The sequence below is a fragment of the Sphaerodactylus townsendi genome, linkage group LG10 (genome assembly GCF_021028975.2).
Source record: "Sphaerodactylus townsendi isolate TG3544 linkage group LG10, MPM_Stown_v2.3, whole genome shotgun sequence".
In the NCBI taxonomy this organism is placed as follows: domain Eukaryota; kingdom Metazoa; phylum Chordata; class Lepidosauria; order Squamata; family Sphaerodactylidae; genus Sphaerodactylus; species Sphaerodactylus townsendi.
The window spans coordinates 75,315,019-75,332,137 of record NC_059434.1 but is presented as its reverse complement, the minus strand read 5'-3'; the positions used below and the strand labels follow the sequence as shown (position 1 = coordinate 75,332,137).

Sequence of the window (17,119 nt, the reverse complement as noted above, 5' to 3'; positions counted from 1 at the left end):
TTGCAATAAATTATACCTCATCTTCACACAGTGATTTCCTGATTATTGATCAAAATGAGTGTAACTCTTATCTCTAGCACAGAGCAATTTGTCCACTTTTTTTACATTGTTCTATCATTTTTACATTGTTCTATCAAGTGATAACTTCTGTACAAAAAGCTGGAACCAGGGAGCCTTATAAGAGTCCCTGTTGGTTAAGTTTACCAAGCTACCCTCAGGGGCCTCAAAGAATAGATGGAACCAAAATTTAAAGGTACATACCCAGGCAGAAGCTTCTATTGAGCTAAGACAAAACACATAATGAAGGGTACATAATGAAATGCTCTCAGGGAGCCCTCCAGTTGCTTGAAGGAACAAGGACTGCAGCCTATTTATAGACTTGTCTAAAGCAGAAATACATATACAAAAGTTATGAAATCACTGTTGAGTTAAAGATTCTAACAGTTGCTGGAATATGTGTCCCATTGGAAAATAAATTTCTCAAAATTGCCTTCATAGTAGCCATAGACCTCTGAGTTTATGACATCTCCAAGACAAGTTGGAATGAAATAAGATACCCAGATACCTAAACAAGGAAACCTGAAAACACTTATATATATAAAAGTGTTTTCAGGTTTCCTTGTTTATATATATACAGTTGGTTGTTCCAATGCAGCTTGGAGAAGCCCATATATAATATCTATGTCCCCCTTTTGGTTGAAGAATGAGGAACAAACTCAATAATTTCAGTTTTAGTAAAATTTATAGATAATTCCACATGCAAACAATATATGTGTGACGTTTTCAGAGGCTGAAGAAGATCAACCTGGGTTTGGGAAATTAAAGTGACTCATCTGCATAAAGTACACGAAAAACTGAAATAGCCAGTAAATTAGGCGAATTAAAAGAATAATCAGTAAAAAAGGAAGGCATTTCATTTTACGGATATGTTTTCCATTGACCAAGTCAGAATTCTGCAGCTCTGTGACATTTCTTAAGCTGTAGGGAGCAGTAAAGGCCATGGCTCCTGGTTTACTTCTTCTTAGGCTTGGAGATTCGGGTGCAACAAATACTGGATTTGGCTAAAAAATGGGCGAATTCAGGCATATTCAGGCCAAATTCGGCCGAATATGTACTGCCTGAATATGAACAAATCCAAATACAAGATATTTGGGCTTTTGGGGGGGGGGGGATTTTTGGTGTTTTTTCACATTTCAGCCTGCAGGGGGCGCATTTTTAAAGCTAGAAGCACCACAATTTCAGGGTATCATCCGGAAACTGTCCTGATGAGACCACCCAAGTCTGGTGAGATTTGGTTCAGGGGGACCAAAGTTATGGACCCCCAAAGGGGGTGACCCCATCCCCCATTGTTTCCAATGGGAGCTAACAGGAGATGGGGCTAGAAGAAAAGTTTGGATTTATATCCCCCCTTTCTCTCTTGTCTGGCTTCATCCTCCTTGGCCAGTTGTTTGCCTCCATCCCCACTTGCTGTGTGGCACAACCGGAGTCCTAGCAGATGGAGGAGAGTGTGGGTGCCAGACTGAAAGTGGAATGGGTGGCAGAAGTTTGAAGGAAGTTAAAGATACCCTGGAAATCTCTGTTTCAAGCTGGCCACCTTGGGCTGCCCTCAAGTGACCTATCTACCTCTGAGAGACAAGCCACTCCCAGGCCCTGAGCTAGAAGGAACTCCTTTTGGAAACTAACATATCTGCTTTGTTTATGTTGGAGAAAAGGTTGTGTACTTCTCAGTAGTTCATAACACTTGGTTGTTCCAATGCGGCTCGGAGAAGCCCTTCTGAGCAGCTATTCCTAACATTTCTTGTGGGTGTCAGGAGGAAGTGGCAGAGGTGGGTGTGGGGAAGCAGGGAAGTTACTGTTACTATCATGCCCCCCCTTCTGCTTGGGTAAGTTTTCCCTGCCTCCACTTCCTCATGTCTCACCAACAGGATGTGGCGAGATTTTATTTTCAGTCCCAAGCTGAATACAGCAGAGTGTCCCCAGCCCTCCACTTCAGAGCATATTTCTTAAAGCACGACAAGACCTTTCAGGAACTGGGGGGGGGGGGGATGTGAAGAAAGCCACTACATTGGCAACTTGTAGTTCCACATCTTGGGCTGTCTATATAGTGTTTAGATCACTGATGCTTAAACTGTGGTCCAGATTTCAGGTGTCACCCAAAGATACTGTGAATATAACAAAGGAAAATCCTAAAGGTTCTTGGAGGTTTTCACTTGGTATTGAAAAGGCGACTCGCTTTCCTAACGAAACAGAAAAGCAGCTCAGCTCTTTAGTGGCACAAGTAGCCGCGATAGAACTGCGCAAGGAAATGTAGCGATGCACATGCTTGTTTTCTGTGTGCACAGCTTTAGCTAGGTTGCATCCACAAAGGGCAAATTCAGCAGTTTCTCATTCACAAGCCATTCTGAGCATCCTCCCACAGTGTGGATTTCAAGGCAAGAGAAGACCAGAGCCCACAAGGAATGTTGCTGAAGACACAGTTTTTATAGCATCTCGGGGGCATCTATCTGCTTGTTTAATCTGAAACTACATATATTAGCCAGAAAACAATCCCCCTCTTGGGAGTGACAGCCTGTTGCATAGGTATACGTGGGTGACACTGAAATTGTTTATGCTCATAAACCTGCATGCATCTGAAATGGCATAAATTTAGAAATCCAAATGAACCCTTCGCAAGAACTCTCATTAAATGTAAACTTGTCTAGTCATTTGAGAACCACAGCTTATTTTTAGGGAAAACATCCATCTGGAGGCAGAAAAGGAAGCGTGGGAAGGCTGGATGCTTGGTGTCACCTGATGACATCATCCTCTTCCTGCAAGCTAGCGATTGGTCCCCTTATCACTGAAGCAGAGTTTAAATTCATGCCCTCTATGACAAGATAACCCCAAATCAGGGAATTCTGAGAAACATAACACTTCTCTACGGCAGCAAAACCATTTCAAATATCCCCGGAACAACTCTCTTGAGATAGATACGAAAGGTAAATACTTCCAAACTTTTTCTTTGCTTTAACATTGTTAGGCGTGCAAGTCTCTACCTGTGTCATTTAGTTAACGATGCACCATTGAGTATAACAGAGACGAAGAGATAGGCATATGAAATCAGAAGGAGGGAAACGGTAAACTATCTTGTTTCCTGATTCGGTACACATTTATAAGCAAATGGTAAGGCTTTAAAGGAGGTTTCTAGGAGGTTTTGATAGTTAGAGCGTGGAAATGTTGAAACCAGTTTAAAGAAATGTTTATTTTTTTTCAAAGAAAAGAATGGAGTAAAGAAAATTTAACTCCCAAATTAATTCCAGCTGTGAATATGTGTGAATGTGTCATGTGTGATATATACACAATCGACATGTGGATGTGCCTTATGCTGAATCCGGCCATTGGTCCATGTTTTAATTTTAGTGTTTTAATTCTAATTGTGAATTTATATGTGCTATTTTTGTATGTTGGAAGCTGCCCTGAGTCCAACTGTGGTTGGGAATGGGCGGGGTACAAATAAAATAAAATAAAATAAAATCTCAAGGCATCTAACTCTGCCTTGTAGCAGAACTTCAAGGGGCATTTCCCCACTTACCTTTGCTGCCCTTTGCTGCATGCTACTTTCAGCGCGCGGCATCTCTGGTGCGTGCTCTAAGGCCCCCACGCAGCCGGGGTCAATACTAAAAGGCCATTTCGAGGGAGTTTGTGGGATGCCGCCGTGCACTGAGGGGGCGCGTGAGCGGCAGCGTTGGGGCGGCTGTGTTGTCGCCGCCCCTGTAGTGGGGAGTGCCGGGGGACCCCACGCTACTTGAGGAGAGTAGCGCGGGGCTTAAGGTAAGTGGGGAAAGGGTCAAGGTTTTAGTATTTCCCAGAAGTTTTTATGTGAGAACTTCTAGGGGAGGACACTGGGACCTGAACCTAGGATCTTGTGTACATCAAGTGAATAGTTTAACATGGAACCAAAGCCCCTCCTCTGGATATATGTTCAATTCTCTTTGCATTTTTGCTTTTTGTTGAATCATATGTTGCACTAAAAGCTGGATAGACTGATGGCCTCACTGCTGAATTGTGTATACATGTTGATCATTGATTAACATATTACTTGACGTTTCTCAGCCAAACATCTTCCCTGACAGCCAGTGTGGTGTAGTGGTTAAGAGCAGGTGGATTCTAATCTGTAGAAGTGGGTTTGATTCACCACTCCTCCTCCTGAGTGGCAGAGGCTTATTTGGTGAACCAGATGTGTTTCCGCACTCCTACATTCCTGCTGGGTGACCCTGAGCTAGTCACAGTCCTCTCAGAACTCTCTCAGCCCCATCTTACCTCACAAGATGTCCGTTGTGGGGAGAGGAAGAGAAAGGAGTTTGTAAGCCATCTTGAGCCTCCTTACATCTTGAGTCTCCTTACAGGAGAGAAAGGTGGGGTATAAATCTAAACTCTTCTTCTTCTTCTGAAAAGCACTGTGTTTTGGCAGTCATCAGCTGATCCAGAACTTCAGTTGAGGAGTTTCATTTGTGTTGACACCTTCTTATCTGCAACTCATTCATTGATACTGCAGTCAGTGATCAATACATACATGTGAACAAGCTATTTATAAAACAGATGCCAAACATGGCCTTCTTTGAATAGACCAGGGGTCTGCAACCTGTGGCTCTCCAGATGTTCATGGACTACAATTCCCACCACCCCCTGCCAGCATGGCTAATTGGTCATGCTGGCAAGGGCTGATGGGAATTGTAGTCCACGAACATCTGGAGAGCCACAGGTTGCAGACCCCTGGAATAGACTGATTTCTTAAGCACCCTGATGTATTTCCATGTGACTGCTCTGAACTAGTGACAGCCAGGCCTGGCATTATGGAGAAGGAACGAAATGTCTTGACTGGTTTATTATACTGTTCAGTGACTTTTAACACGAAGAAATTTTGAAATAATTGCTCAAACTCACTACAGGTGGACCTCATTAGAGGTTCAATGGTAGAGCATCTGCTTGGAATTCAGAAGGTTCCAGGTTCAATCCCTGACATCTCCAGTTCAAAGTATCAGGTAGTAGAGGATGTGAAAGACCCCTGGCTAAGATCCTGGAAAGGTATTGCTACTCAGAGTAGACAATGCTGACTGTCAATATAATGCAGCTCCATGTACTTCCAGGAGCAGCAGTGGTGCAGTGGTTAAGAGCAGGTGCATTCTAATTTGGAGGAACCGGGTTTGATTCCCCGCTCAGTCGCCTGAGCTGTGGAGGCTTACCTGGGGAATTCAGATTAGTTTGTGCACTCCCACACACGCCAGCTGGGTGACCTTGGGCTAGTCACAGCTTCTTGGAGCTCTCTCAGCCCCACCCACCTCACAAGGTGTTTGTTGTGAGGGGGGAAGGGCAAGGAGATTGTAAGCCCCTTTGAGTCTCCTACAGGAGAGAAAGGGTGGATATAAATCCAAACTACTACTTCTCCTCCTCCTCCTCTTCCTCCTCCTCCTCCTCCTCCTCCTCTTCCTCCCCCCCCTCCCCCCCTCCCTTCTCAGCAATGGTACAGTGGGTTGGTGAGCAGGTACTCTAATCTGTTGAAACTGGTTTTAATTCTCAGCCTGCCACTTGAGCTTTCATGGAGGCTTATCTGGGGAATTCAGATTAGCCTGTACTATCCCAATACACACTTAGCTGGGTGGATCTTGGGCTAGTCAGCAGTTCCCCTTCTGAGCTCTCCTTTCTAGCTCCCACCCCACTTACAGGGTGTTTTGCTGTGAGGGGGAAAGGGTAAGGAGCCTAGGTGTCCCTGAGTCTCGCTGGGAGAGAGAAAGGGGATATAAATCCAAACCTCCTCCTCCCTCCTCCCTCCTCTTGTTCCTTTGTTCTGTCCTCTTCCTCTTCTTCTTCTTCTTCTTCTTCCTCTTCTGTGATAGGGCTGCTCATCCATGAACTGATGTCTCTGGCAATAGATTACCTGAGGGGCTGCAATCTCCCTCAATCTCTACCAATTTCTACCTTTCCACCTACTTTGCTGCCACTTCCTGGGAGCAAGAGGAATTAATGCTCCTCTTTGTGCCCCCCAAGTGGCCCCAAGCGCCCCCAAGCCCCTCTAAACCCATATATGCCCTATAGGACTTCCCAAATTCTTCTTCCTCTCATGAGAATTCAGGAAAGGCTGTAGGGCACACACAGCTTGCCATACTGGCAGGCCCATGCAGTGCTGGTAATAGTCCTCAAGAATCGTTTGAAAAGGGCATTCATTTAAAATGTTTTGAGGCTGAAAATGAAACGTTTGGGGGTAAATGTGAAAAGGTGGAACTCCATGGAGGAAATGTTTTATTTGCGGCCTCAAAATGTTTAAAAGGTTTGTGCTGAAAGGGCCCCTGTCTTTCCATTTCTGTAACTGCCTGGTCCCCATACTATTCAGTGGTAAAACTTACCAGCCCTCAATTATGGGCGTTTTCACTCCATATTCCATTTTGTGCTTAAGTCATTTCATTCTTTCATTGTTGTAATCATAGTTCAGGGTGGAACTGGTGGTTGTGTTAATCATCATGGTATTGTCTTCAGACACCAGGGAATCATACCAAAATATAGATGCAGCTTCTTTCAGTGGTGACCATCATGTTTGTGGGGCTTGTTAATTTCCAGAGTAAATCATGATGAAATGTTATGAAATCTTCAAAGCGGGTTTGATCAAAACCACAGTATCCACAAAGCAAAGCTGTGTGCTGCAGGTACCTACAATGCCATATAATACTATTTCCAAGTCTCAATATGCAGACATGATAAATTGTAGTTCCAAACAACCATAAACATATGACGTTGCTTAGCACATTTCCAATTCAGACTGGCAGCTCTGGTGTCTCGGGTCAGGTCAGGTTTTTCAAGTCACCTCCTACCTGACCCTTTTAACTGGAGATAGCAGGGATTGAACTTGGGACCTTCTGCATGCCGAGCGGATACTCTTCCACTGAGCCACATCTGTCTTCAATCTGCAAAAATATTTTTTTCTCACACACACACACACACACACACACACAAGGCTTGGATGCACTGGAATTCCTCAAGGGATCCAAGAGCAGGATTTGTGTGTGTGTGTGTGGGGGTCATCTCAGGCTGCTGAAGGAGGTAAAATCCCCCCCATTCTATGGGTGGCTGTGTTGGGGGGCAGGACTTCAGTGGATCCAAGTGAATATGTCCTTAATTGCAGGTATGGTATTCAGAGAATTTGTTGGTCAATGGTTGCCTGGAAAAAAATTATCTATTGGTCTTGAGATTTTCCGCTACAGTTTCTTCACAGCATGTTATGCATTAGAGCGCATTCCTTTAGGAAGTCCTGAAATGTCATTATAAGCAGTTTATGGACTAGATGTAGGGTCATCACTTCCCTCGTATAAAGAGTAGTTTTTATAAGCCACAGTCAAGTAAAAAGTAAAAGTTAAGTCAAAGTAAATTCTTATAAGCGTCAATCATATGCCCACATATATATTGGAAATAACTAAGTATCCTCATTTGCCCTAATATGTCCATTTGATTGTCAATCTCCAGTGTAATTTCTGTTTTGACACAGTTATGCTGATTTTTTTTCCAGGTTATTCAATGAACATGCAGGGGACTGTACTATTATTGCTGTCGCTGTGGGCACTATCATGTTCTTATCCTGTAAGTATTTATAAATAGCATTGAAAATACAATTTATTAATCATTTTGGGAATTCAGAATCACTTTTACTGGCATACAGAAAATAAGTTTATGCATAAAAATTACGAGGATAAAAATAAAAATAAAAGTTAGCCGATTCCAAGTTTTTAGCCGAACAGGTTAGCCGATTCCAAGTTTTTAAGAGGCCTTCATTTTCGATATTTGAGAGAAATTTAGCAACAGAGCCATTTTGGGATTTCTGCATATTTTATTTTATTTATTTATTTATTATTTGATTTCGTATACCGCCCTATCCCCAAAGGGCTCAGGGCGGTGAACAATATAAAAGCATATATAAACATAAATATATAAAAGTTTAAAATTTTCATTCTAAAACAGTATCCCACGAACCCATATACAACCCTCCCAAGAAGTGATGGGTCCCGATGATGTTAGGGACCCTACCACAGCGAGGAGGATGAAAGCAAGAGGCACCCTCAGCGCTGGTTCCTCCTCGAAGGCCCGGTGGAACAATTCGGATTATTGCAGGCCCCTCACGGAGACTCTCAAAGGTCTCCTGCGAGAACCGGACAGCTAGTGGTAGGAAGTGTTCCACCAGGCAGGGGCCAGAGCTGATAAAGGCCCTGGCCCGAGTGGAAAACCAGCCAGCATCATTGAGGGGCCAGGGATCTCCAGTAAATTGGCCTCTGCTGAGCGCGGGAAGATGGGCTTCGGGACATATGGGGTAATGTGTCACGGTCGAAGGTACGAAGTCCCCAGGCCGCTGTAGAAGTGGCCTTAAAGCTGTCAACACCAACACTCTTGAAGATGATTCTGAGACTCCACTGGGAGCCAATGCAGTTGGTGCAACACAGGCTGGATATGATCCCAGATGGCGCAACATAATGAGCAGACTGCAGTAGCAGCGTGCATTTTTTGGACCAAGTTTTAGCTTCGAATCAGGCCCGCCAGAGGAAAGCCAGCGATAGAGCTGAGTTTACAATAGTCTAGCCTGGAGGTGACCGTTGCATGGATCAAGCAGTGGCTGGAGTGTCAGCGTTGCTTGGAGAGGAAGGGAGCCAGCCGTGGGGCCTGTCGAAGATGGAGCATAACTCCCAGGTTGTAATGGGCCACCTGGGTCTCCATTGAAAGAGCAGAATCCAGGTGGACCCCCCAGGCTTAACGCGAGCGGGAGAATCACGACCAATGTGACCCCCTCCCACACCGGCGGCTGGAATTCCCCAATCTCTCCCCCCCGGCCAAGCCAGAGGATCTCCGTCTTCGATGGATTAAGTTTTAACCTGCTCTGTTGTAACCAACCAGCGACCGCCTCCAAACAATGCTGTAGAGCTGCAGGGGCTTAACTTTCCCATGGGGATTAAAAGTGCTTAGCTTTTGGCGATTTTCAAGAGTTTTCATTGATTAATTTTTAAAAAATTATACACTGCCTCTGCAGACACCTGCTCAAAGTAAAATCAGTGCAACAAAATCATTTTTAAAAGCAACAAAAGTTTTTTGTCACTATAAACCACTATGTTATATTAAATTCCTTTCTTTTTCTTAATTTCTAAATGTTTCATAGTCTCCTTTTTTGTTTTTCCCCCCTTGTCAGTTATGTTTTGTTAAAAATTAGCTATGTGTGTTTTTTGTGTAATAAAATATTGGGGCGGGGAAGTGGGAAGTTTTTAATAGAGCATTCATCCATGGTTTCTTTTTCCAATAAATCCAGACTGCCAGACACCAAAGAACATATCACAGAAGTTCAGAAGAGTCCTGGGTAAGCAAATCTTGATTGTGTTTTCACAGAATATATAATTTTCCTATCAAATTACCATGTTTTGCAATTATATTTTACCTCACTCTTCCTCTAAGCAGCCAAAGCCAGTTTACGTGGTCCCCTTCCCTCAGGCCCCTTCCGCACACGCAAAATAATGCGTTTTCAAACCACTTTCACAACTGTTTGCAAGTGGATTTTGCTATTCCGCACAGCTTTAAAGAGCACTGAAAGCAGTTTGAAAGTGCATTATTCTGCATGTGCGGAATGAGCCTCTGATTATTTTTAATTTTTAAAAACATTCTACCGGTATGAGTTTGGCTGATTACAGGTAGTAACTGGTTCAAGGTTGGTACAACAACAAGAAGAAGAGTTTGGATTTATACCCCACCTTTCTCTCCTGTAAGGTGGCTTACAAGCGTAGGAGGTTAAGAGCTCGTGTATCTAATCTGGAGGAACCGGGTTTGATTCCCAGCTCTGCCGCCTGAGCTGTGGAGGCTTATCTGGGGAATTCAGATTAGCCTGTACACTCCCACACACACCAGCTGGGTGACCTTGGGCTAGTCACAGCTTCTCGGAGCTCTCTCAGCCCCACCCACCTCACAGGGTGTTTTTGTGAGGGGGGAAGGGCAAGGAGATTGTAAGCCCCTTTGAGTCTCCTACAGGAGAGAAAGGGGGGATATAAATCCAAACTCTTCTTCTTCTTCTTCTCTTCCCACAACAGACACTTTGCGAGTTAGATGTGAGTTTCAGCATCTCCCTTCTTCCTAATCCCATTGGGAGGAAATCCTCAGGAGTTATTTACCTTCACCTGAGGGATCTCCCCTTCCTATTGAATGTCTACTTTTATATTTTAAAACCAAAAAAATCCTTTTTTAAGTGAGTGTTGATTCAGCTCTGGATATTCAAAGTAACAGACATATGCAAGACATACTCCCGCGTATATATCAGACACATTGCTTGTAATTGCTGGCAGTCACATGGAAATCTTTGCAAGTATATTTTGCAAATATTCAGATACTGGATTGAATACATCCAGGTTTATTTTTGCTCAATCTAAGCCAGTCAGGGTCAGTGTGGAGTAGTGGTTAGAGTGTCAGGCTAGGATCTGTAAGATTCAGGTTTGAATCCTCACTCTGCCATGGAAACTCTCATGGTTGTGATGAGGATAAAATGGATGAGAGGAGAATAATGTAAGATACTTTTGGTCCCCACTGTGGGGAGAAAGGGGAGGTATAAATAAAATGAAATTCCCCTAATCATTACAGCTCCCATCCCACACTGCTTTTGTCCATGAAAGACCTATAACTTACAGCATGTTTTTTTAGGTGGTTCAGAAGACCCCTCCTCCCCTTTTCACAAATGAAAGATCTTGGTTGATGTAACCCTATATATCCGTGGTGGCGAACCTTTGGCACTCCAGTTGTTATGGACTGCAATTCCCATCAGCCCCTGCCAATTGGCCATGCTGGCAAGGGCTGATGGGCACTCATTGTATATGGACCAATTCCCATCTGGAGCCCCTGCCAATTAGCCCATGCTGGCAAGGGGCTGATGGAATATATGAATCCTGCTAACTAGGTATAAGTGCTCCTGGCGTATATATTGACCACAGGCCACTTGTTAAAAAACAAAAACCAGCTTTATACCTATGAATTCTGAACACTAACAAGTGTATTTAGATTGCTGTCAACGTTTCCTGCTCTATCTTCAGACATGCCCAGGATTTTTTTTCAGCAATTACACTGTCATCTGTTGCAATAGCACCATACACAACTCGAAAATCAGTAAAATGACACTGCCCTTCACTCTTTTGTACAGAGTACTGCAAGCGATGAGAGGTTGAATGAGGTAGCCGATTCTGTAGACACCAGCGAAGATGACCCAGGTAACAGGGAAGACTCTGGCACCAGTGAACATGGTAGCAACAGCCATGAGAGCAGTGAAGGAAACAGAAGAGCTTCCAGTGACAGCTTGGAGAACCTCACAGAAGACGTGAGTGAATGGAGTACTCAGGACAATGACGAGAGCAGCTATTTCCGAATCCACCAGGCCGTGCACAGGAAATGGGCAGAACGCAAAGATGGCGTTGAAGAAGAGGATGAGGACCATTCTGATAGCTATTCTTCTGACAGAGTTTCTCTGGTAGGAACTGAACATTATTGCACAATCTCTGTAATTACAGTAGATAGACTCAAGTTCCGCCCATGCAGAATAATGCACTTTCAATCCACTTTCACAATTGTTTGCTATTCCGCACAGTAAAATCCAGCTGCAAAGTGCATTGAAAGTGGATTGAAAATGCACTATTCTGCAGGTGCAGAAGGGGCCTCAAATTTCCAGCCCCCTTTCAGTCATTCCAGTGTTGATTCTCAAACCATGGCCCTTTCCGCACCGCAACAGTGCGGGGGTGCATCGGCATATACAATGCTGACACCCCCCTGGGACCGTTCGCATGTACAGTCCCGGGAGAGCGGCAAGTGGTGGCGAGCCTTCACACAGACTGCGCCGGCCCTGAACACTTACCTCATCTCCTGGCTTCCGGCTCGTCACAGAGGCCAGGGGACACACCCCTGCAGGCTGGAGCGACAGCTCTGGAGACGCAGGCCAGGGGGTCGTGTCCCCTGGCCTCTGCGATGAGCCGGAAGCCAGGAGATGAGGTAAGCGTTCAGGGACGGTGCGGGGAAATGGCGCCTTCCAGCTGCTGCCGCTCTCACGGCAGTTGGAAGACGCTGCTTCCGAAAAACCTTCGCGCCAGTTGGGAGTTGCGAGGCCGGTGCTGCTGCGATGCGGCGGCGGCGGCCGTGAGAGCCCCTCCTCAGGGACACTGTTTTCAGCGTCCCTGGGGCGCTCTTTACCACCTGTGCGGAAAGGGCCCATGTGTCAGGAGAGATTGTGTATAGTTGGCATTTTGTTGGAACAAGGGAATAGGTGTATTTTCCAGCTTTGGTGCACAAGATGGGATACCCAGATTTATTGAGAGTTTGCACTTGCATGTACCGAAGCTGGAAAAATAGGTTGGTTGCCCTTTTCGTGCAAAACAACACACCTATCTGGAGAATTGTGTAGTAGTGTAATGTCCCCATACTCGTGGCTTGAACACCAAAACTGTCACACCTGAAAAGGGCTCCCATCATTTGTGAAAAATTCATGACAACAATGAAAGCACAATAGGAAATCGTCCCCGTGAAGAAGCAGCCCAAGTCACTGTGGCTTTTGAAGGCTGAAAGTAGAACATCTTTATGAATGCTCTTCGTACTGTCAAGCTAATGTGTTGTTATTATTGCTAATATATTTTGATTGTTAAAAATATGTTGTTATAGTTTTTTTTAAATTATAGCTACAATAGAGACACCATTTATTTGGAAATGAAATGTGAAAAACAAATAGCACAACAATGAGACACCTTTAGGTGATAATAGGAAAGAAGGACACAAAACCGTCTGCCTTGGATCAATGGTCTCTCTTGTCCAGCATTCTAATTGGTCACCCAAATGATCTCTAAAAGAAGGGCACACAGGCCAAATTATCCTCTGTTAATTAATTAATTAATCACTTCATTAATTGACCACCATTCTTGTTGAGACTTATACAGTTATAAAAGCAATGCAATAAAGTCCCGAATAATACATATGGTGAACAATGCAGTAAAGTAGATTTCACAATTAGAAAATTAGGAAATAAAAAATGTGAGGAATGACCTAAACCTATGAGATGTTGAGTGAAGCAGCAGAAATAAGAATTAGAAGCCTTCTAAAATAGTGTAATCCAATGGCACTGTTTCAGAAAATGTGGTTTAATAGACCTCACAATAACAATTTTGTGGCATAGGATGAGTAGAAAGAAGAACTCTGCTTGGGCCCATGAAATGCCTATGAATAGTTTATAGTTTGGGCTTACAGTTTATCTTACAGAATGTAATTAACTAATGGATTCCACCACCACTCTCTTTGTCGTCTTACACAGGAAGCCGAAAATGAGATTCAGGGCAGTGTCCAAGAACAGCTCCCTTCCAGCAATATCAGAACCTCCAAAGAACAACATGATGTGGAAAATGATGGCATGCTCTACATACCTGACCAACTCTCATATACGTTCACTGGAAAAGGAGGCAGCGATATGACAAATGAAGACTTCAGCGGCGACGGTTCTTTGGATGGAAATAAGGATGAGGACACTTATGGAAAAGGTGTTGGTCCAACTGTCCCTCCGAACAAAGGGGATGAGCAGCAACATTCAGAGGGACATGGTGACAACACTGTTGGCCGACACCACGATGACAGCAGCAGCAGTAGCAGCAGCAGTGAGAGCAGAAGCCTTGATAAAGAGGACAATCACATCATTCATAACGGCAAACGGCTGGGAGCTGAGAGTTATAGCAGCAGCCAAGAGGACAGGTATGATTTTGACGATGAAGGAATGCAAGGCGATGATCCCCAAGTCTTTGAGAGCCATGATAGTGACTCCAGCATGCTCCACGGAGATGTCCGTTCAAAGGAAAGCAGCCAGGAAATCAGCAAAGCCAAACATCGCAGCAAATCTGTGGAACATTTTGCCAGGAAAGTGTACCACTATGTGGATGGCGATTCGGATGAAGACCGCAGTCCTGAGCATGACGAGAGGACGTCCCTGCAAGAGGATGATGCTGACTCTCAAGAAGACAGCCAATCTGTAGAAGATGTCAGTCAATCAACAGAAGATATCCCCAGTCGATCCAAGGAGTATGCAACTAGCCATTCCAGAGTGGCGGTAAAGAGCTCATCTAGAGGGCACAGCCAAAGTCAGTCCAGAGAGAACGCCAACAGCCGATCCAGGGAAGATGTGCACAGCCAGTCCAGGGAAGATGTGCCCAGCAGGTCTAAGGAAGATGTACACAGCAGGTCTAGGGAAGACCAGCACAGCCGGTCCAGGGAAGACCAGCACAGCCAGTCCAGGGAAGACAAGCACAGCCGATCTAGGGAAGACCAGCGCAGCCGGTCCAGGGAAGATGTGAATAGCAGATCCAGGGAAGATGTGCACAGCCAGTCCAGAGAAGACGTGCACAGCCAGTCCGGGGAAGACACACACAGCCAGTCTAGAGAACTCATAAGTCAGTCTGGAGAAGATGAAAACAGCCAGTCCAGAGAGGATGATGATGCAGTCTCTGATGAAGACATAAACAGTGAATCTACTGAAAATAGCAGGGACTCTCAAGAAAAAACTGTGAAAACGTATAACAAGATAGATGGCGAATCAGAGGAACGCAGTGCGAGCAAATCTAAAGAACAGGAGAGTTCTTCTACCGAAGAAGTCGAAAATGTGTCACTGAGGAGCAGTGAACTGAAGCAGGTTAAAAGGCACCGGAGCAGCTCAAGTGGAAAGAGCGCATCCACAGAGGAGAGTGACGAATCAAGCGAGGACACCGATGAATCCAGCCATGATGACAGCAGATTGTCTCACAGTGAATCGTCTGAGAGTGATAAAGTTTCCCAAGAGAGCAGCAGTACCGAAGACAGTGACGACAGTGACTCAAGTGACCTTAAATCTGAAGAAGAGCAACATCAACAAAGCCGATCAGCGGAGACCAGTGAATCCCAGGAGAGAAACAGCCACTCTATAGAAAGGGACAGCCGGTCCAGGAAAGACACAACGAGCAGGTCTGACAGTGAAGAAGACGACAGCTGGTCGAGAAGCAACGAGCTCGAAAGCCGAAAGCTGATGTTTGACATTTATCATAACAAACCATACAGAGATTATGAAGATAATGACTGTCAGGATGGCTATTAAAAACCCTGATCTAATGACATCTGAAAGTTGGAAAATGATCTTTTCTTTTAACTTATTTTTTTTATCATTTTAGCAATGTGAATATTGACTGCTGGGAAGTAGCATTGCCAGCAAATTGCATGCAAAACAATGGTGTGCATTTGGACGTTCCTGCTTGGTCCAAATACACCTGAAAATGTTTGCAGGAGGAGACGAGAGCAGGGGTCCCCCACCTTTTTGAGCACCTTTGAAATTCTGACACACCACAGCGGGTGCGGCAACAAAATGGCTGCTAAAAATGGCTGCCGCAGTAGGCGGAGCCAGCCACAAAATCATTGCCACATATTAACTTCAGTAGCACAGTGTAGATCCTTGTGGTGGCAGCTGATGCCAAAGCAGCATTTTAAAAACTCTGCACAGCCGAGCATATTGCCAATAATTGATTGGAAGCCTTGCTGGGCAAAAATGCCACCTGCTTCCTAAAAACACTGGGCAGGCACCAGAAAATATGTCGGTGAGCACTGTGATGCCCAGAGGCACCCACTGGAAACCCCTGGGTAGAATTTTAAGAAGACATGATGGCTTAGGCCCGTGGTGGCGAACCTTTGGCACTCCAGATGTTATGGACTACAATTCCCATCAGCCCATGCCAGCATGGCCAATTGTAGGGGCTGATGGGAATTGTAGTCCATAACATCTGGAGTGCCAAAGGTTCGCCACCACTGGCTTAGGCTGATTCCGCCTGGGCCAAAAACAGAAGTGTGAAAACGGTTTGAAAACAGTATAAACCCTTTTACACCATTTTAAACCCTTTTACACCATTTTCACACTGTTTTCACACTGCTGTTTTTGGTCCATGCGGAATCAGCCTTAGATTCCCATGGGAGATCTTTGTTGATGGGATGGATTTCAAGCAGAAGAACAGGACTTTCTTATCATTCCTGCTGCAGTACAAATTAGCCACAAAACGTTACAACTGGAGGGACGGGAGGCTCAGGAATAGCATGAAAGGGGACTTGGCCGTGTGCAGGAGGAAGAGGAAATCAGCAAAAAAAATCTCTCCTCCTATCAGATTGGTGCTTGAATAATGGGAGTGGCTTCCAAAAATTACATCTGTGCGCACCCACTAATGCCAGGGTTCCTCTAATCTAAAGTCTTGTATGAGAATTCAAATCAGTCTACTAACTGCAGCCGCTGCACTGCAGAGAGTAAAAGAAGGAAGTTGCCAATTTTAATTACATTTGATTTTCAGCTGGCTTTGCAGTCTTGGAGGTATTAACATGGGATTTATTGTAATATTTTGTAATAAATGTATAGTTGTGTTTTGAAAATATTGTGGAGTTTTTGCACCACCCTTTTATAGAAAGCGGTCTTAAGTTAAAAAATTTAAAAGACCCTGTTTATATTTCATAATAAAGATTTTAAAATGAGAAACAAAATTGGTCTTCTGGCTTATTTTACAGGTTGTGATGCCAGTTTTTAATGCACTGCTAGCTGGATTCAAATTTGTTGAATGTTGTTGCAAATGTGTATGTGAGAAATGGTGATAAAGGACATCAGAGTCCCTCAGCCAATTTGCAAGCTTGAGAACATTGGCAAATTTTGGGGAAAGTATAGGAATGGACCACAAATGTCAAATCATAGAATCATAGAGTTGGAAGAGACCACAAGGGCCATCAAGTCCAACACCCTACAGTGCAGGAAGACATAATCAAAGCACTCCTGACAGATGGCCATCCAGCCTCTCTTTAAAAACCTCCAAAGAAGGAGACTCCATCACACTCTTAAGGTAGTGCATTCCACTGTCGAACAGCCCTTACTGTCAGGGAGTTTTACCTGATGTTTAGGTGGAATCTCTTTTCATAAGAACATAAGAACAAGCCAGCTGGATCAGCTGGTCCATCTAGTTGCTGAACTTTCAACCTTGAGATCCCACAACATTCTGCATTAGGTAGCATCTTTTCCATCAATAGCAATGTTAGCCACATTCTCAGCTCTCTCTACCTTAAAGTTTAT

General features: G+C 44.4%; 1 protein-coding gene across 1 annotated transcript; it reads left to right on the top strand.

The window, feature by feature from the left end:
• Positions 1-2,895: 2,895 nt before the first annotated feature.
• On the top strand, positions 2,896-15,686 carry LOC125440235 (dentin matrix acidic phosphoprotein 1-like). Its single transcript, XM_048509936.1, has 5 exons — positions 2,896-2,978; positions 7,535-7,605; positions 9,314-9,361; positions 11,180-11,503; positions 13,325-15,686. The coding sequence occupies exons 2-5, from the start codon at positions 7,543-7,545 to the stop codon at positions 15,122-15,124; spliced, it is 2,235 nt and encodes a 744-aa protein (XP_048365893.1). The 5' UTR covers positions 2,896-2,978; positions 7,535-7,542; the 3' UTR covers positions 15,125-15,686.
• Positions 15,687-17,119: the final 1,433 nt, after the last annotated feature.